We start from the raw sequence: 21,476 nt of genomic DNA on the forward strand, positions 1-21,476 counted from the left end.
ACTGTAAACTAATACATATTTGGGCCTTGTATTACAGGCCTGGCGTGGCTAGCATATGTCCCATTGATCCCTAATGGCAAGCCCTGGGCTTTTAGAGGGCAGGGGGCCGCTAGAGTGTCCAGAGTGCGCTTCAGCGGATGTTTCATGTGTCTCCGTGTTTCACAGAGACACATGTAACATCACATTCGTGCAAACACACATGCATGCACATACAGCCCCACCCTATTTTTTCCAGCCCCCCCTTACAGCTATCAATCAACTTTCCATTTTGTTTGGTGGCAGCAGACATCCCAAACACTGCTATTAGTGGCCTGGCCTCTGCCCTGGCCCCCTGGAAACCTTCAGCACGGCTACCGGCGCAGCGCGACTCATCACAATATTGGATTAACAATAGCCTGGACATATTGTTGCAATTAAATAAGAATCCCTGCATGGTTGAGGTTTGTGAGATGATCTAAAATGATGATGTGACTTCTAAGGAATTTCCATAATTTTCTACTCACTGGTGCCCTCAATAAGGAGCTCTTGTCCATGGCTGCCCAGCAGAGTGCGAGAGAGGAAAGGGGCAAAGTCCACAAAGATCTCCCTCAGTAGGGGAGCTGCCTTTTCAAGGGCATGCTCCAAACGCTCCGAGATACTAAAAAAAAACAAAACAGACAGCGGACGGAGTAATTTAACAGTAATTGGCCAAAAGGCTAAACAAACTCTTTGAAAACTCACAAAAGATGCTTTTAAAAATACACCGTCAGCAAAAATGTGTTTTTAATATGATGAAAAAAAATATGGAATAAAGACAAAAACAATAATCAGAGCATATGCATAAATAACTGATTGTGTAAGCGCATGTACATAAACAGCTGATTGTGCATGTGTGTGAGAAAAAGAGAGCGAGAGAAAGAGAGAGAGAAGATGAATCACCTCATATTGGGGGCTGTGTTCTGGGTCACAGGGGAGAGTGGGGGGACAGATGGCAGGCTAGTGCTGGCTGGAACCTGGCCGCCTGCTGCAGGGAGAAACCAAAGAACTCTGTTATTAGTCTGGATGTTGGACAAGAATGGGACACACACACACACACACACACACGCGCGCACAGCAATACATTATATGACCAAGGTCGCACCATAAACCTGTGAAGAAACATGCCTCTTATGAAATAATACAGAGGTCTCCATTCAAATGTATAGAATAGGTGGATTTATGGTTGAGTATGTGGGGGTACAAGTATCATTTTATAGTTAGATAGTGGATGATGTACTCTGAGCACAATACATCTCCCATAACAGTGTATAATTCATTGGGTTTGATGAGAAAAATCTTTCTATGTGAAAGGATGACAACACTTTATCTTCTGCTTCAGTTACACTTTAAAGATGAATTATTCGTAGATGGAAACAATATATGTTAGACAAAGGCTTAAATATGAAAGAAGTAACTCCATTCATTGTTATTATTCTATTTTCATGTTTTCTTGTTTCCCCTCATTAAGTCATTACATACCAATTTACCCCTCAGGGCTGCTTTTCTGACCGTTTCATTATACAACTAAAAGGTGCTTTACGACTTCATTCTGGAGACAGAGGCACATGAGGTACAAAGTCCGCGTGTGATTGATCTTGCAGTAAATTCACTTCCCTGTGGCTCATAAATAAGCTAATGCCCAGCTGAATATGGAGGAGGGGGATTCCTCTGGTGTTTCAGTGGGCTTGTTTTTCCAGCCAGGACAGTCTCCGTGCAGGGATAACTCTTCAGGAATGACACAGTGTAATGTGCACTGGAATGTGTGTTTGTGTGTGTGTGTGTGTGTGTGTGTGTGTGTGTGTGTTTGTGTGTGTGTGTGTGTGTGTGTGTGTGTGTGTAAGGTGTTAAACAGCGCCATGTGGATCTGGTGAGAGTATCCCTCTCAAGCTGAAGTAGCTCCTTCAAACAAAGAGGAGTAAATGAACGTCTCCATTAGTCCTCCCACTGCCCCACTAACACACACACACACACGCGCACACACACAGCATATTTACTCAACACTTCTCAGTGCCATCAAGCAGTCTGTGCATACAGCTAAGCTATAATTATTTACTAGCACACACACGCACCCAAAAGTCCTAAAACATAATCCACATACTCATGTCAAACCCTCCTCTCTTAAACACACAGACAAAAAAAAAACATTACACTTTTACACAGAAAGGGGACAAAAACTGCTGATTTATGTCACTTATGAATCAACTAAGATAGGTATGACTTTAATATATTGTTTTATTCAGTCACCATTCACCTTATTCCTTCTCCTACTGGAATTATTGTAATACTGGGATGTCCCAGTAGCCTGTTAGTTAAGACAAATGCCAAATAACTAATGTCTACGTTTGATTCCCCCCACTTGAATGGTCCCTTGATACATGAAACCCACCCTTTCCAAATGCACTCTATTGCATCTCTGTTACAGTTATGCATGTTCCAGTGTGATTAGTACAGTTTGTTTTCGGTTGTTTCTGCGTAATCCTGATGACTAACCCATTACATTTTTGTGTAGACTCGCATCATTTTCTGTGTAATTGCACGATGGGCCCTGGCACTGGCAGAGCACCGCCCTAAAATTGTCTCAAATGTTTTTATTTTTTTTCACATTCGATACTGCTTTAGCTTTTTAAATAATTGAATCAGTGTTACTCATGCTGTCCTCCAGCCTGAAGAAACTGGATTACACTGTGCAAACACCATTATTCCATCAGACATACAGAGAAGCACGATCTCTAAATAAATATTGACTTTCTCCTCAGCACACTCATCCACCCTGTGACTTAGCTGCCCTCGCTGCTCTGCCAATACTGCAGTCCGGTTTTGTGTTTGTGTGCTTACAGGCTGCAGAGTCTGCAGAGGTGCTCTGGGAGGCGTCGCTAGAAGATACCACAGAGACGCTATCGATAGGTGTCCCACCAGACACGGAGCCGGAGGCGGTTGCCAGGACGGGGGTGGAAGTGCCTGGAGATGGCATCACTCCTGCTTTCTTTGGTGCAACGATGACGCTTCTGTAGAGAGAAGAAAAAGCGCTTATTATCAAGACTCATAGATCAACTGGAAGAAAAAGCTGATGCTGCCAATTCACAGAACCCTTCATAAGATTTTTGCACACAGCATGACTAGAACAACACCACAACCTTCACTGACACAGAGTAGAGGAGTAATTATGAGCAATTTAAATAAGCAGAATAGTAGCCCACTGAATCTTACCATAAAACAGGACACCTGATGTAATGTCTCCATTTAAAAAACTGTTTTATTTGGACATTTCTACTTTTAATTAAATACATTTTTCTTTAGTCAACAATACTACTTTGAGAAAACTTGAAGAAACTACAGTTTGGCTACACTGAAATCAAGCTTCATCTAAAACATCCTTAAGTGTGCCGAAGTGCTTTCTATCTAACGTTCACCCTCTGATGAATGCACTGGGGTTAAGTATGTGAATACTACTGAATAGTTTTGCAGACTCTAACAGCCAGGAATCAAACCATCGACCCTCCAATTAGCAGATGATCTCTACCCCCTAAGCCATAGCCACCCGTTTTATTAGATGTCATCTTCTGCTTTATCACATAACACCAGCTGCATGTTATCTGATATTAATGCAACTTCTACTATGATGCCTGATATTTAGTCTACCAAAGCAGTACATTTATAATAATATACTTCTATAATATCTCAGTTATTCTAGAAAACCTTCTAAAAAAAAAATACAAATAAGTGATCTTTTTTTTTTTTTTTGCTCAAATTCAGGTTATTTCAAGGAAAGAAAAAAACATTTTGAAATGAAAAATGTCCTGATAGACTTGGCTCTTACATTGGCTTTGCCTTAAATAAGGTTTGCGTCCACACTTGATTTTAAAAATGACAACTTTAAGTTGTTTGTTCTAAAAATGTAAAACAATCAATGTATCCTTAGACACAAATCCTGACATTAATAAAAAACAACTGCCAAGCATCACAAAAAACACCTCACTGACAGCTAGATTAAATATGTACATTGAGTTTCTCTGTAACAATGATGCTGCCTGTTGAGAGGTCCCTCCTGTGGAGTAACAGGAAATGTTTCTCATAGTGATGTGGTACGAGTAAGTGGAGTTCAATTCTCATCCGGCGAACAGCAGATGCGAGGAGAGCAGCATGTAGATAAGCTGTCAGTTTAGACCAGGGCTCTGACAGACCAGCGGCCATATCAAAGAGAGCCTGGCCCTGCTTATCAGTGCTGACATAGGAGAAGCAGGGTCTAATCCCTGGCTACTGCTCCCCTCTCAGAAACACGACCCAATGCAGGTTTTAACAAGACATGCAAGAATACGTCAAATTTGAATATGCAATAAAAAGAAGAGGCCCAAACACAAGAGCTTGCAAACATTCCTGCACGTCCCCAGTTTCAGAGTGTGTATGTGCATTCTTTCCTGCACACACACCCACGAGGATAGTTGGCTCTCTGTACTGCAGACAGATACCTGGCTGCTGTGTCAAAGCATGCGCTCAGCTGATTTAAGGCAGCTGATCAGATCTATTGTTACTAAAAGTTACTGTAGCTGTTAAATCTTAACAGCTTTGAGGGAAAATAATAATAATAACTGTGTCAGGAATGCTCGACAGATGGAAGGTCCACTCAAGGTCCACGTGTTGCATAAAACCCGAAGTAGTGACAGAAGAGAATGAAATCAGTATTGATAGGCAAGAAGAGTGGAGATAAAAGTATCTGGTCATTTTTTTTCTGTTCAGATAGTGAGTGGACTGGACGGTGGTATCAAGAAGCAAGGGTGGCGCTGACATGAAGCACCCTGGGTGTCAAAAGCAGCAGAGACAGAAGGAGAGACACCCCTGCTGAGTGAAGGCTGAAAGTGTGCGTGGATGTTTTCAGAAATATTTTAATGCACACACATGAGTGTCCAAATAAATGCTCGAGTGCACGAGTGTGAAGAAGTCTGCCAGTGAGCATGTCTGCATATGTGTTTGGCCTTCCATCTGTTCCTCAGCAAAGGCTCAGTGAATTATTCAGCAGGTCATTAGCCACACTTATCATGAGTGGGCCGCCCCAGTCGATTAATCAGCCGTCAGCGGCCCCACTCAACCCGCAAACAGGAGCCCAGGGCAGAAAGTGTGTGTGTGTGTGTGTGGCTGAATTATTTAGAAGGTCTAACCTACTATGGCTAAGTGCAGCTATGACTCCAGTAAACTCTGCTATTTCAGGTAAAACAAGTGTGAGACCGAATAACAAATTGTCTCAAGTTGCATGTACATAAAAATACTCTTCTCTGGAGACTTTACCTCAGACTGACACGATGGAGAGAAGAGTGCACCCCAGCAAAGCTTTGATCATAGCTTTCACTATGTAACAACAACACTGACCGTACGCACACAAACACATTTGTACACATCTTCACCCTATGGAGCTGCGGCTGGCGGGAGTCGGTACCTTGATGTTATCTGTGATCTGTAAGTGTGAACAACATCAACTAAAGTGCCCACAAAAACAACTGCCTCATTAAACCAATGGAAGACACTGGTTTAAAAGGGGGTAAACCGTTCTTTGTTAATTATCCAAAACAGAGTGAAAGACACATGTTTACACACAGTAACCAAGGAAGCATAAAAAGCTATTATTAGCCGTAATAGGACCGCCGCTCACAAAGCCCATATCTTAACATCTTCAAGTAATCCTGGGTTTAAAGACAGAAGACCCGGGGAACTCCCTTGTCCTTTGTTTATATTATCAACTGAGTTTCTCTTGTGTTACTTGATGTTAAATAATCTATTAAAAATGGAGATGATCGAGAGCAACCATCTAAAACTACGGTATTAAATAGGAGCAAAAGAGCTCAGTCTTTATGTTTGTCAAACAAATATTAAAATAAAACATTAACAAATCTCAGTTGTGGTAACCAGACTGCATATTAGACCTCACTTTATCAATTTCAAGGTGTTATATACTTGCAGTTTTCATTGGTGGCTCAATTCTTTAGTAAATGATATATGAAAAATCTTTTCCCAGTTTAATTTCTACTGTCTTGTAATCACAACAATATTTGACAATTTTGTTAAAGCAATGTACTAAAAACAATGGCAGATATTTATCATTATGTCCTGATTCGGATATAATATGGATCTTTGCAATTAACACTAGCACATAAATGTGTGATTTTTATTATACCAGCTAAAGTGGGTTCAAGCTTCCTCAAGGTACATCACTGCAGGTGAACTCCAATGCAAAGCGACAACGTCTTTATTAACTGACTTTTCTAAAAAGGTAGGCCTTGACTGAGAGCTGCGCTCATGTCTGACACGCTTACCGCCAGCAGTACATTAACAACATTTAATCATCAACAAAACTCATCTGTACATCAGCTCTCACATGCATGCAAAGCCTGCTGCCAGGAATGCAAACAACCGCACCATGTATATCCCACTGTCTAACACTCACATATTCTGCCGAACCATGAAGTCTAAATCACAGACTCGTACAATGACACTGTTTAGTTCTGGTTAGTATCAGCAAATATTTGCAGACTGGCTGTCATAACAGGGGCATGGCTGAGAAATGCATGGGAGAAATCCAGCACGTCTCCACTAGTAAATAAATCTGCAGGGATACTTCACCCTCTGACCCGCCTCCAGTTTTTATCTGGGAGATCCCGGCTTTTTTCATACATTGGTCTCATAAATCCAACCCTCTGGGCAAGCAGAAAGTTGCCATGTTTTGGCAGGAGATGTCAGTGCAGAATGTCAGCTCTGGCTTGTACTCGTGTCCCTGGAAGACTTAGTGGTTAGCGGGAGATGCCGAGCAGTGATAAAGTCATTGCAACAGATAATAAACACCATTGGAACATATCTACATGTGTCGAGAGGTAATTGGTAAGGGTTGAGAGACAGCGGGGTGATAAAAAGCAGTAAACCGAGAATAAATATAGGCTTAAAACCAGAGGATGACATGAATGGGAGGGGTAGTTTTGACTCGGAGGCATCAAAATAACTTGGCACACTGACAGACAGTAGTGTGTGCAGGACACACTAAAAGCTGAAGTGACTGATCAATCAATAAAGCCAAACATTTGGTGGTATCCACTTTTTTAAAATTCTCTTCAGTCCCAATTAATTGTTATTGTTAATAATAATAATACTATCTAATATATAATCATACAATATAGACCAAAGAGTTCATTGATTTTTTTTCTGCTTAAAGAATAATTCTGGTGATTGAATATTGTGTGAATAATATGAATAAGATGCTGGTTTTCAGTTTAAAATAATATAAAAGTCTGGACTTGTTAACCTCCACCTGGATTTGATATTAATTTTTTTGTGCAGATGTGCAAGTGATTAATAAAAAGGTAACTGGGGTAAAGTCTACTGTCAGCGTGCCCTGCATGCAGAGGCTCCCATAACCAGCAAGTGAGCTGTTAGTCTACGTTCTCCAGCTCTCCTGACGTCCTCTCTTCCTACTGAGTGTGCTCAGCGGACAGGAGCCAGTCTAATCCCCCTGATATGAGGAGCGCCCTGAGACCTGACAAAGCATTCCTCAGATAAAGACACGCGATCACAGAGATGCCGTGGAATTCCCACAGTTGGGGGGCAGGCAGACTGACTGAGTGTGAGCGTGTTTGTGAGTGACAAAGAGAAAAATGTAGAAATGTTTTCTTTGGTGCGTGAGAACTTTTGACTTGACACGCTTCCCCGTGACGGCTTCCTTCTCCCACTTCTCCCATCTCTGTGCCTCTCCCTCTTTACCCTCCCCACCCCCGCCAAAATCGACCCGTTTGTAAAAGTCTATGTGCGAAACAGCGCTCCAAATGCAAACCAGACCAGTAACCATCCTCCCTCACCTGAGCCCGTCTGTGACTTCAGTACCCTGCTCTGCTTTTGAAGCCTTACTCCTGACTGTTCACCCCATACTGCTGGAGATAACGCAAATTATACACTTTTTTTTTTTTTTACTTTAAGAAAGGAGGGAACCCCTGATAACTGTTAAACAGGGACAGACAAAAGCTTTCCTCAAAGCTTTTTCTCCGTCTTAAAACAGTTCTTTGAAAGGAGGAAGTCTGCATGAGGTGAGGACCTTAGTAAAGAGAGAAGTCGTCACCAACAAAGACTCCTAGTCCAAAGGGGCTTTTGTTACTAAATGCTTTTCAAGATCCTCTAAAGCCCCCTCTAAGGAAATAAAACAAAGATGCATTCAAGGTTTAACTTTCAAAGGTCTCCCGCAGTCATGTTGGGAGTAAAATCCTGTGGAACTGTCAAATGCAAACGTTGAGACTATAAACACCATATGTGCTTTTTAAGTGTATGTCAATCCATGTTCACACCCTCACCTATCAAAAGAGCGGAACTGTGGCGATGGTTCTCTGGCCGCATCGCTCACACTTCCCAGGAACGCTGGCGGCAACAGGCTTGGATCCACCACGATATCATCAGTTGGAGCGCTCACCAGGCTGCGCAGAATGTCCTTCACATTTTTACCCTTTGAGTCAGCAGACATAGCAGGTCTGACCTCAGACGACAGCGTGGACAAGGCCTCTGAAATGGCATCGGGAGCGTGAGTTCCACCGGAGGATGACAGATCTGCGTCGCTTGCGGCAGTTGAGGTGTGGTCATCTCCGATGCCGGAATCATAGCGGCGCAGAGAGAAGCCGTTCTCTCCTTCTGTGCTACCTGAAACAGCAACACTATCTGTGAGGACATAAATAATAACAAATAAGAGTATCCAATTCCATCAGGGAAACCTGATTTACATATTTTTCTTCTGGACTGTCGTCTAGATTTGACCTGTTACTGAGATATTGGCTGCACAGCAGAAATGTCTCTTTTCTTAAAATTGACTGAGTTACATGGCACTTGTCTAATAATGCTTAATGTATCAAAAACAGAGGGCGGGGACAGAGGAATTATCATGGAACTATTTTTTTCTTTGTGGCATACACCCTGCTCAGGAGGTAGAGCACGTCATCTACAAATCAGAAGGTTGGGGATTCAATCCCTGCTTGGGCAAGATACTGAACTTCAGGTTCCTCCTGATGAATCAGTGTGAATGTGTGTGAGATTAGGTGATTTATTTACATGGCAAGTTACAATCACAATCAGGAGAAACGCACACCAAAACAATCTGCAGGTCAAATAAAAATACACAAACTTTAACAATTTTTCTTAAGATGATTAGCAGCTGTTTGTTTGTTTGTTTTATAGTCGAACACTATGCAGTACATGAACCCACTTATTAAAAAAAAAAAGAAAAAAAAGAAAAAAGGAAAAAGTCAGGATTCATAGATCCTTTTCAAGTTGTTGAAAACAACAACTTGCTTCATTCTGATGCACATAAATGCGTCAGATGATTTTTTTTCTTGAAGGTTCTGTATACCTGTACTCCTTGCAGACTGGGAGCGTTGAGGGTGTTTCTTGTCATTGTGGGGCTCCAGGATGTCACGGTACTTGGACACCATGAGGACTGAGATGAAGTAGACGACGGCAAGAGCCAGAAACTGAGCCTGCTTACCGTCCTCCTGAAACAAACAACACACTAAACAATCTGTACGTGCGTCCTCTTTGAAAAGCACCAGAGGTTAGAGGAGGCTAGAAAAGGTGATTTCATACACGTTATGAGTGCTGTGTACAGGCATGCGAACGTGTCTGCTGGACAACTCACAATGTCTCTGAAGACGACAGCCCTGAGGCGGTTTATGTCCATGTCCTGAAGCAGTCGGTCTAAATCTCTCACTGGAGACATGCCACCTGTCACAGCATCAACAGGACTCTGCATGCACGCATTAAAAATCAAGCAATTATCATGTGAAATGTATTATTATCTGCAAGGGAAGTGTAAACCGCACGTGCACGTTTACACCGTTCTGGGTGTTTATTAATCCTTCAAGGAGCAGGGTAAGGTTTAACAGCTTAGGGAAGCTATCCCTCCTGAGACCGTGTCCTTAACATAATGGCTTTTCTATAGAGCCACTGCATTATAAATGAGGTTTAACACCCGGTTCAGGGAAGAACAACATGACTTTTACTGGAAGTCACTGTATCAAATCAAAGGGGCAATGACAAAGGGCTTAGTCTAGTGTAACAAATAGCAACCTGTGTGGTAACATAATAAGATATGAGCTAATGCAATAACACTTGTGAACAGGACAAAGGGCAAAGCGCCTTCTGGTTGCCTACTGAGGACAGGAGAAGGACAAAAATGTGCGTTATACAAAAGATAATCAGCACAAACGTGGGAACCGGTCACTGAAAAGTATGATGTTATTTTGCGTTTGATGGTAGAGGAATTTAAAACAGCAGAAAATGTAAGTTAAGGTGATCATTTCAAGTACTTGCCTGCGCAGATGCAGACTTGGCTGTTCCAAGCAAAGTGCCTTGCATGGCTGTGTAGCTGCGGGCTGAGCTGTCTGCGCCGTTCTTAAACTGGGCTTGCTGACACTCCAGACAGTTTCTCACTGCAATAGCACACACTAGGGAGGGACGGAGAAAGAGATCTTATGTGACATCATACAAATAAAATCATTGTCGGGGGGATGTGAACACAAAATTTTAAGTCTTTGTATTTACAAGCCTCCGAACACAACAAAAGAGCGCGTAAAACTGAGCCGCGAGCGGAGCGAGCAGAGACAAAAACAGCAGAGAAAAAGCGGGGCCGTGACAAGGTCAGTGCTCTGGCCAACTCTGGCAGCATCGTTCACTCTTCCCTGCTCCACCTCTCCTCCCAAGGTCATAGTGCAAGGGTGTGCTCTTGAATCACATCCACTGTGTGCAGCTCCCATAACAAATGACACTGCCGGGTGTGCACATGCTGAGTAGGCAGCGCGATACACCCTTCAACGGACAAAAAAAAGACGAAAAAAAAGGAAAGAAAACCTCGTTGTCCGACAACTTTAGGTGGGTTGAGAACTGGCACACTTAACATTTGTAATTTAATGTATTGCTCCTCTTTGGACCCCTCCCAACCCCCACTGCTCAGAGCGTGACAACTGACAAATGTTAACTCTGAGGCATTTAGATTACGAAGGAGGGAATTATTCCGTCTGGAAATGGGCTCGCTTTTTCCATTAGGACCACTCTTTCATACGACCATTTATAAAAGGAAGAAAAAAAGAGAGGAGAGGGAGGGGCGGAGACGCTAAAACCTTGTTACAGTTTTCCAAAATCAGATTAGGTGCCAGCAATGGGGAGCGCATACCTCATCAAATATTCATTTCATAGCGGCTGCTTTCTAAAACTGAACCTGTGCTATGGTGGCATCGTTTTCCTGTAAAACACACACAGCAGCAGCAGCGACATCAGAGGGAACAAGCGTTTTTAGATAACAAGTCGGCCTCTTGACAGCCGTTTTGTTTGTGGGCTGGACTGTGTTTAAAAGCAGAAACAGATACCTGAATGTGCAGCATTAAATATCCAAAGAAAATTCAATAATTTTTTTATAGCTTAAGTACAAAGTATACTGTACTACTTTCATTTTTAATCTGTGCATGCTGCGTTGATAAGGTGTGCTGCAAAAGAAAAAAAAATTAAATGAATAATGTAAGATTTTCAATATCTTTTATTCAGTGATTGTGAGGCTGGGCTTTTGATGCTGTCAGGGGAAACTTTAATAGCCTGGAACAGAAGGCAGACAAAGGCCTCGGGCTACGCAGCAGTACAGTACAGCCAAGGCCATTATGAACAATTCACTATATCATGCGAGCAGCCATTTTAAAGTGTTGCCATGCAGGAGGGTTATAATAACAAGATAAGAGAGGGCTGATATGAGCGGGGTGAACGAGGCGAGGGGGATCCGAGTGGGAGCTGGAGCTGAAGATTGAGAGGAAGAATACAGAAGAGAGGGTCAAAAACACTGTAGGGAGCCATGACTGGGGCTAATACAGCAGGCTGCTGCCAGCTGATGTAAGGTGGATCAATGAGCGGGAGGGGGATGAGGGGTGGGGTTAGTAAAAGGATGAAACAGAAGTGGGAAATTCACTTGAAAGCCAGCTACACATGTAAAAACTCAGCAAGACAGAAAAAAAGCAGAGGACCAAACAAGAGAAATAAAGCTAGTTAGAAGCTCAGGAATAATGACAAGGTGCATACCGAGGCGAAGGCACTGTCGGAGGATGCCTCCTGATGACATGTTTTTCTCAGCTTCTATCTCTGTGAAGTTGAGCGAGCTGGCAAAAATAAGAACATCCACAAGGTTGACGAGGCGCTGCAAGAAGGTGACCGAAGCCTCCACTGACAAGCCATGGGAGGGCTCGATGTTTTCTAGCTCATGCTGAAAGTCGAGAGAGAAAGAGGAAAAAATATATAAATAATAAAAGTAATAATGAGGAAACCTCTCTAAACATTTTCTCTCAAAAGTAACATTACAGTCAGGTTTTACCCTGGTCAGAAGCCTCGACTTATGTTGAATAACCAGTGATTTATCACAGTTAGTAAGTTGTTACATACGTAACGTGTGCAGCACTGAAAATACATCAAGGCATGTGAAAATGCAATTTTTCACATTCAGGTTGAAATCTGGTTACAGAGCGCACACAACTGAATGTAAATCAATTATAATGGAAGTGAACCCGCTCCTTAGACCGGTCAGGTCATTGGCAGAAGCAAAGAATGGTGCAAGAGAGCGGCTGTCACTGAGGTCAGACAGGACTAAAACAAACTAACGTTGTTAGGAAGCAGCTAACTGTAGTCTAATGTGATTGGGGAAAGGTCAATGTGGATGGATAACTTCCTGTGACCGGAGCCACAGCCACACAAATACAAACGTAAAATCACACGTGCAGCAAAGGACTCACGGAGGAAGATGTAGCAGCTGAGAGCAGAGGTAAAATGCCTCCGCAAGCCATGACGAGATTGTCCACCACCTGGGATATGAGGTGTATGCTGTTGTGGACAAACACCACATTCTCGCTGCTGTTTACAAAGTCCAGAATCGTCTTTGTGGAGTGACTAAAAGGCAAAAGACAAGAAGATGGTTTTAGTTATTGCAATGAAGTATTAACCTCCTAGGACCTGCCGTCCACATATGTGGACATCACATTTTGGGTTATTTAGACCAAAATACTCAATTTTGCTCTACATGGGCCTGATATCCACTTACGAGGACATTATACTGCCACTGTTCTATCAAAGTTTTAAACAAATGTTGCTCACATTTTTCTTAAAAAAAAAAAAAAAGGTAAAAAAAAAAAAAAAAAAAAATCTGGTAATTCTTTGTTTTTACATTCATCGGGCCCCAATGTGACCAAATATCAAAGAGAAATTAAAAATGCATGTCGTGGAAGAGTTCGGGTCTTAGGACGTTAAGGCTCCTCTAAATTCACCTCAAGCCACACTCACACAGCGTAAAGCTATGTGGCTTCTTCTTCTTTTATTTAGACACTTACTTTAATATCTGGTCCCATTGCACAGTTCTAATGCACTTTTCTAGCTCAGGATCTGTTACAAACCAATTTCGACAAAGAATGACTGAAAAACTCACTTATTTGCTCAACAATTTGATAAGATTACACCATTCTGACAATTACAGATTTAGAGTTACATTGTTTTTAAAAGCCTGCTAACTCGTAATTTTCTGAACAAGACAGTAAACCAGCATTTTTTGCACTTTCCAGTCTTTATGCTAAATTGAGTCAATCACAACCTAACCAAACAAAAAAAAAACAAAAAAACCCATAAAACTTCTGCATGTTCCTCAAAAAATCTTTAGTTGATAAATCCGTGTTTCTGTTTATTGAAGCATTAATAAAATCAGAGCCCGCGGACTGTCGTCCTACCTTCTCCACATCTGGACATCTGTCTCAATCGAGAAGAGCAGGTCAGCGAGGAGACGCTGGTGCATGTGGGACCAGCGGAATTCTGGGATGCGAAACATGGTGGAGCGAGGTGCAGGGGTGCTGCTGTCTGTTGGCTGGCCTGAAGAACTTCCTGTGGCTGTTGATGCAGCAGCTGCTGACTGACCTTGGCTTGTTTCCTACAGAAATATGGAAGCCAAACGTCATACGTTTTAATGTGACACGAACCTTTGAGAAAACACTTTGAAACTTAAACGCTCAATTTTGTGTAACACCTAAACTATAATAAACTATTATAACAACTGAGTAACACATAAGCGCTAAAAAAAGGGGGTGGATTGCATACTGTTGCAGAGGTCTCCTTCAGTTCAAGTTTCTCGGTGTCTAAGGCCACATTGGATACGTCCAGTCTGGCAATTTTGATTTCTTTGGTTTTGCTGACAGACTCTGCACCCTTCTGAGTGTCGGAGCTGGTAGAGGTGGTGGTGGTGCTACTGTCAGCGGCACCAGATGGGGTTTCTTCTCCAGTGGCACCGCTGGTCTCTGATGGCTGGACATCTGCAGTGGAGTCTGATGCCGCTGTAACCTCCTGGGCTGTAGATGGCGGTGTGGTGTCTGAGGGCTGCTGGCTTGTAGTTTCAGCTATGGAGGAAGACTGTTCATCATCAGCTTTTTCTTTAGGTGCTTCTGTGACACTTTTCTCAGGTATTTCAGCTGGAGGAGTCTGGCTTTCCACACAAGGCGTCTGTTTCACTTCACTTTCCTGTGTCTCAACTTTTTCTTCTTCCTTATTCAGCTCCTGTTCTTCACCCCCATCTCTTCGTTCGTCTTCGTCCTTCTTCACTTCCCCACCTTCCTCTCCGGTGGCAGCAGAAGCATAAGAGGACTCCTCTTGGCTGTCATCAGCATCGCTAGGATGGACCTGGTCGCTAACAGATGACACGTCAACCAGGTCCTCATTGAGGACCGAAGCTCCACCGAGCACGCTGTTTTCTCGCTCTGAAGCTGCTGGCGGTTCAGCCTCTGCTTCATTTAAAGAGTCTTCTGTCATTGACTTTGACGAGTCACCTTTGTTCTGTTCACTTTCAGATTTTTCATCATCTGTTACAGGTGCCTGTGCATCATCGCTACCAGATGGTGCAGAGACTTTACCCTCGTCCACCGCTTTTGTGTCAGCCGTTTCATGTTGTGCAGTTTTTCCAGTAGAAGTCTGTGCTTTCTCTTTGTTGACGTCTTCACTCGACTGCTCTGTAGCACCTTTTTGTGTCTCCTCTCTGACACCCGAGTTATCTCTGGTAGACTCCTCCACCAGCTGCTGTTGCTCTTGTTCTTCGTCTTTGGCCCCGGCCAGGATGTTGGACACAGTGATGGATGCCTGTCCCCTTTCATCATCAACCTCCAGCAGACTGGAAGTAATGGTGGAACTGGATGCTGAATCAGGGGATTTCTGGGACAGCTTGTCCACAGTCAGCTCAATGACAGTGGAGGGAGCGGTTTCCTCTGCAGGTGGCCCATTAACACATTCCATAGTCTCAGAGCTTTGGCTGACACCAGAGATGGAGCGAATCGTGCCGGTGGACTCTTGATGCTGGTACTGACGGAACATACGGGACAGATTCTCTTTGTGTTGCTCAAAGGTGACCTGCAAACACAAAACATGTGATGTTAGAAAAACTAATGTCGTACTGTTCACACACTTTATCAGTCTGCTCCGTTTGCCTAGTTTGATGATAAAAACTGGTTCATTGGCTTATTACAGTCCATCCACTGATGATTCTGTGTGAATAAGGAAATAAGCAGGCCAATATAACACACACTAAAATGTTTAAAGCAAAATATGTATTAATATGCACATGTCAGTGATGCCATTACTAATAAGAATGATGATGAGCCTATTTAGCACTGAAATTATCCAGTGAGATCTGTTCCTCAATAAGCAACCAAAAACTGCAGGTCATCAGATATTCATGTCTAGCTAGCCACAAAGAGAGCCAATCCCCACTCTGCTAAAACAACAACTACTTAGTTTGTCTTGATGCATGGTCAATCATCCAGGTAAGTAAATCTCCAAAGATGGAGAAACCTTTGGAGTCAGCTGAGACTGAAGAAGTCACTGATGAGTAACGAAACATTTCTCCCACAGAAAACGCTACGTCCAGATGAACAGTATCAACTTTTGGAGAACAACTACTTAGTTTTTTTGACAAATAAAAAAAAAGTTACTTTACTTTACACCTCATAGTTATCTCACACACAGCATGGCTTGCACCAAAGTTAACTGTACAAATGAGCCCCATGTAAGAAATGCGCTCCAGTCCAGGTGATTGAAACTGCAGTATTTTATTTGCATCGTACTTCTCACTAATTAGCAGCTAACCTGATATCACTTCCCTTTCACCCAAATATGCTAAATGAACTGGGCCTCATTATATTGCTTTTCTATTCTACTTGAGCACTCAGAGCACTTTATACAACATGTTTCATTCACACAAGCTCTTTTTGTGCATTTAACATTCACACTCAGATGAAGCCATTGGGAGCAAACTGGGGTTCTGTATCTTGCCCAAGGATACTCTGGCATATAGACTGTAGCAGCCAGAGATCAAATCACCGGCCTTCCGATTAGTCGATAATGTGCTTCTGAGCCACAGCCACACTTTTAGTTACCTAAATTTGGTTGCTTTTAGCCCAAAAACGCCAACACAGCTGCAGCCAAAGTGTTTGGAGACTTCAAATCAGGCATTTTACATGGATTTAAACATTTTATTTATTTATTTTTTTTAAAAAGGGAGGGGGGGATACTTCTGTAAAAGAATTTAGAAACATCTGTCCTATAGGAAATCTAAACATCTCAGTAAGTCTGGAAAAAAACGTAAATTAACATAAAAACCATCCAGCCACTTATCCACTGTATCCATTTTCTGCTTATTTCCTCGTGTCCCAACAAACAGCAAACCCCAAAATTATGGAAGCACGATATCCTCAAACTGCCTGTTTGTTGTGTGCTTCTTATAATATTTGAAAACTGGGACCATTTGTGGCTAACTGTGGCATATTTAAAACTTTCTCTCTCCCTCTCTTACATGCAGCTGCCCACGGCCTATTAACCTCTATCAGTCTTCTTACCATCTGATATAGGTATACTAGACTGCTAGTCTATAACGACAATAGTCTGCAGTGGCATTTGAGGAAGAGCCCATCCATGTAAGCAGTCATAGATTAGCGGTAGACACTATTAGTGTGTGTCTCCTAGCTGCGCTGAGTGCGTGTCCAGCATCGGCAAATCCTCCCACGCCTAATTTAAGACCCTGCATTAATCACTGGGATTGGAGGACAGAAAGTCAAAGATGGGTTGTAGGTGGAGGGGGGGGTCTGCTGTGTGAGTGAAACTAGACCCACTTTGCTGCTTTTTTACCTGAGGCTATTTGGATAGGAGGAGAGAGAAAGAGAGAGAGTGAGATCTAAACAAAGAAAATGGGAACGCTGGAGATGAAAAGGAAGGAAAAAAAATAAGAAATTGCAAAAGGAGAAAGAGAGTCATTGAGAGTGGAAGAAAGGGAAGGGGGAGAAAGAAGCTGATTATTTGTAATTAATTAGGCGTTATTGTTCTAAATTAGCCTGCTACATGGGTGCTCATTAATCTTCTGTAGTGGGAAGCAGTGATTGGTAATCCATAGCTGTTTTCTGAGTGCACAGCCTGTTCTAAATGCACCAGCAGTCTGCCTTTCTTTCTTCCTTCCTCCCGCTTTCCCACTGATCACACAGCAAGACCTTCTACCCCATTAGTTTGAGCTTAATTTGACATTTAGCATTTTTAGCAATTAAAAGGCTGCATTCAGAGTGCACCGCTATGGAAATTATGTAGGCAAGCAGCTCAGCACATAACGTCATAGATTCAGGATGCAGTCTGTACATTAAGATGATGTATGCCGGCCTTAAATGGGGCTCTGTAACAGATCCAGTTACCATTAGACAGAGGTAGTATATGTCTCTGTGGTTTTTGAAAGAGCGTTTAGCTTCGCTACAAAATATAGAAACTGCCTTGGGTGGCTAGGACATCAGCGCTGATCTAATCTAATTTCATTCTATTCCAAGACTCGGTCTGGCCTCAGTGGGTTATGGAAAAATGCTATGGTAATGTACAAAAACATGGTGGGCTTTTCTAATGTGACAGGTAACATGGAATTAAGTGGATGCAGCACAGCCAGATCCTAGAAAAAGATCTGAAATGCCTCAAGACTCGAACACAAACAAAACCCAACTTGGACAACTTTGTGTTTTTTGTACACAATAATACTTGGACATTTTCTTTATTATTACTATTTAAATATTATTAACTGCACTTCTAAAAAAGAAAGGAAATTTTTGCAGTTTTCACAAGTTCTGAATAAAAACGACAACCTGTTACAGTAATAGAGCGGCGCAAAGCGCTGATCTTGAGAGGACCCCCATGGTAGGAGCTTGGGAGTCCCCATTTAGATTGGCGATAGATAGATAGTGACCACAAAACAAGGGGGAAATGGAGAGGGCAGCGTGGCTGTAATCCGATTTGCTAAATGCAATTCCTTCTCCAAAATCAATGTCATCTGCTACTGCAAGTCTCCATGCAGTTTTTCTCCTATTCACAGTACTTTCTTTTCTCACTTCTTGTTAAAACTTTTCTTAGTTTTGTCCTGCCTTGCTGATCGAGGCTAATGCAGATAGGCTTCATTTTTATTTTTTATTACAACCATAAAAAGACAAGCTTGTAGAAAGATCCTTCCATAGCGTGCACTAACTTGCACTAAAAGTCAGAAAAACACTTTGGATCTCCACCATTTGGTTATCATTAATTTCATACAATATATATCTTGTAATATGTAATATTTTAAATATATGAATGCTGGAAATGTGCAAAATGTTAACTATGATAACCTCGACAACACTTGATGCGCAGCTCTTTATCTAGCATTGGATCCTCACTTTCTTCCTTTGTCCAGTCGTCACTGGATCGCTCTCTAAACTCTTTGCCAAGAACAACAGCTTGAGTCAAGTGTGTGTGTGTCTTAATAATCTTAATAATCCCAGAAGGCAAAGACTGTTTTGCTGAACTACTATTCCTGTGATGTTTAGCACCCCATGACAAACTCAAACAGACTAAATTATTACACTTGGGGTTTGAGCGAAGAATTTTAATACCTTAATGTGTATTAAATTATGTCAGAGATATCTTTGCTCCTCTCTGCTTATCGCCATCTTTGTGGTGAAAAGTCTGGCAGGTGATGACGATAGCCAGCAGTGGAAGTGTGAAGGGCATCGGGACCTTCACGCCCCGATCTCTCCCTTTCGGAGAACTCCTCGTTCTCAAACTGATTTGTGTGCAGAGACGGACGAGGGGCACCTTGGGTGGGTTATGTGGGCAGAGAGTGGGAGGGCTGTTGTGTCACCGTGCCCACCTGCAGAAACATCTGTCTACTTAGAGACACTCGTGCAGATACACTAATGATTGATGTGAATAAATGCACATATGAACACACAAACACACATGTGTGTGTGGGGAAACTATACACACAGCAACTTAATGCAAATAGTTTTTTCTTATATCGTCTCCTCAAACTCTAAATATGAAAATTAGAATATCAGCAGGTATACAATATTTGTAGCTACCTTTGTTAGTAAGCATTGTATCTCTAATGTCTGCAAATAAAAGGGGAATGTATATACTACTGCTAAATAAGGTAACACAAAGTCATCTCTTTGACTTCCTATGGAGCAGCTGTGCTGTCGGCAAACTCGCCAATATGTCAAAAGTAGCCATAAGTCATTAAATGTCTATTGAAACCATCAAGAAAAAGAATATTAATAAGCAGCACTGGCACAAATAGCACAGTAACAATATCTGTCCCTAGTGATGAGGTGTCTAGCATGTAAATGAATGATATCACAAAAAAAGACAATTTATTTTATCTACAAACCACCTTTTATTTTTTTTTAACTGCATAAAAGAATTTTTGGTGTCCTACAAACTGGTTCTAGACAGCCCCAAAGGAACCTCATGTTTATCATTTTATCGTGCAGCCAAAAGAGTGACAAGATATGTGTAAAAATTCAACAGACTCTGTGCTTTTACTGTACACAGTGATCATTCACCCAAACACCCACTCTGAGCCAGGAAAAACCCACAAATTTAACACAAGAACAAAAAAGGTAAAAAGCAGACATGCTGCTGCTCATCCCACTCCATCAGCCAGAAATCTGAACAGCCAACACTCAGATCACAGATACGACACTTACATTAAAAAAATAATTTTTAAAAACAAAACTTTTATAGCTAGACAGAAATTCCTGTGTATTAGAGCCTGTAAACGATAATAAAACTCTGTGTGTAATGTCTAATATTTTTTAAAGCCATCCTGCATCAATAGAAAAAGTAGTTTCAGTGCGAGTCACAGACAACTTTTCAGACCGTGCTCAGCTTCAAGTACAGCATCACTCTACAAATCAAACTGATAATTTTACCGTGTTTTACACAAGGCAAACTCAATCATAAAAAGTCTTTGTAAAGAGGAGGTGTGCAAGTATGTGTGAATGCATATATGCGCTTATCAAGAGGCTCCCGGTGGGCTGGTTGTATTTATGAGGCCTTGTTTCTCTGATTGTTCACGCGCAGCTCCCATGAATATTCAATGTGATCAGAGAGAAGGGCTTGCTAGAACTCGAGAGAGAAGGAGGGCAAAAAGAAAATGTGCCTGGTAACTCACAACAGACGCACGCGTGTGCACGGACGCACGCACAAACGCACTACAATCGCGCGTGCAAACACAGCCCTGCAGCAGTGGGAGGAGATAGCAACAGTGACAAACAGCTTTGGTGCTACAAAGGTGGCAGGAAATCTATCAAACGGGACAATAAAATTGCAATTGAGTTTCTTTAGCTTTTTTTATAGCAGATGCATGCATCTTGGTGGGACCTGCTGCAAGTTCGATTCAGAGGCAGTCCCCGGCCCTCTGTGTATTTGTGTGTGTGTGTGTCACATTGTGTGTGTGTGTGTCACATTGTACAAGTGCATGGGTTTATTCACGCACTGTAAGGGTGAAATTCAGCAGGAACAACTGTAACTTCAGTCAAGAAGAAACAGCATTAATCTTGCTGCAATTACACCACATTGTGGGGGGAAGAAAAAAAATAGAGTTTATCCCTATTGTACAAAAAAACAAAACAGCTAAAATAATAGCATTAGTATTTTTCACGCTCCCCAGCAGTCTATTTCTTTTTGAAATATCTCAAGACACTCAAGCTTGCAGCAGCATCTGCTGTTGTGCATACGCGTGTTACCTTTTCAGAATTTCACTGACACTCTTCTACAATATGCTGACCAATATTTTCTTCTTCTTGAGTCCTTATCATTGTGCTTCAGTGTTCAGATGTGTGGGAGTTTTAAAACACCCCACATCCAACACACACAGCAGCCTACATGCCGCTGATCTCCCTGGCAGTCTTTCTGTGCCCCCTGTTGGATGAAACCTGTCACGGCACTCAAGGCTACAGTGAAGCGTCTCATATCACGAGCACTTCTTTAACTCAACTTTCAATCTGCCAGGCTTAAAAACCCCCCAGACCACAATCTGACACCAGCCTCAATTACTTCACTGCTCTGGAACAGAGGAGCGCAATATGATATCAACACTGAATTTCTAAAGCAGTATT

General features: G+C 42.2%; 1 protein-coding gene across 8 annotated transcripts in view; it reads right to left on the reverse strand.

Annotated features, from left to right (window-relative positions):
- lrba (LPS-responsive vesicle trafficking, beach and anchor containing) overlaps positions 1–21,476 on the reverse strand; it is a 176,802-nt gene that overhangs the window by 110,252 nt on the left and 45,074 nt on the right. For 7 of the 8 annotated variants that reach the window (XM_026171365.1, XM_026171362.1, XM_026171361.1 and 4 more), the window contains exons 22-32: positions 14,137–15,432; positions 13,773–13,969; positions 12,792–12,945; positions 12,088–12,268; positions 10,339–10,472; positions 9,665–9,772; positions 9,380–9,521; positions 8,337–8,676; positions 2,854–3,023; positions 919–1,003; positions 504–637 (exon numbers count right to left, since the gene is read on the reverse strand). In XM_026171365.1, coding sequence (XP_026027150.1) covers positions 504–637; positions 919–1,003; positions 2,854–3,023; positions 8,337–8,676; positions 9,380–9,521; positions 9,665–9,772; positions 10,339–10,472; positions 12,088–12,268; positions 12,792–12,945; positions 13,773–13,969; positions 14,137–15,432 — 2,941 coding nt within the window. The remainder of the gene's footprint in view (positions 1–503; positions 638–918; positions 1,004–2,853; positions 3,024–8,336; positions 8,677–9,379; positions 9,522–9,664; positions 9,773–10,338; positions 10,473–12,087; positions 12,269–12,791; positions 12,946–13,772; positions 13,970–14,136; positions 15,433–21,476) is intronic. The other variant, XM_026171363.1, reaches the window with a different exon arrangement.

The sequence above is a fragment of the Astatotilapia calliptera genome, chromosome 6, assembly GCF_900246225.1.
Source record: "Astatotilapia calliptera chromosome 6, fAstCal1.2, whole genome shotgun sequence".
Taxonomy (NCBI): domain Eukaryota; kingdom Metazoa; phylum Chordata; class Actinopteri; order Cichliformes; family Cichlidae; genus Astatotilapia; species Astatotilapia calliptera.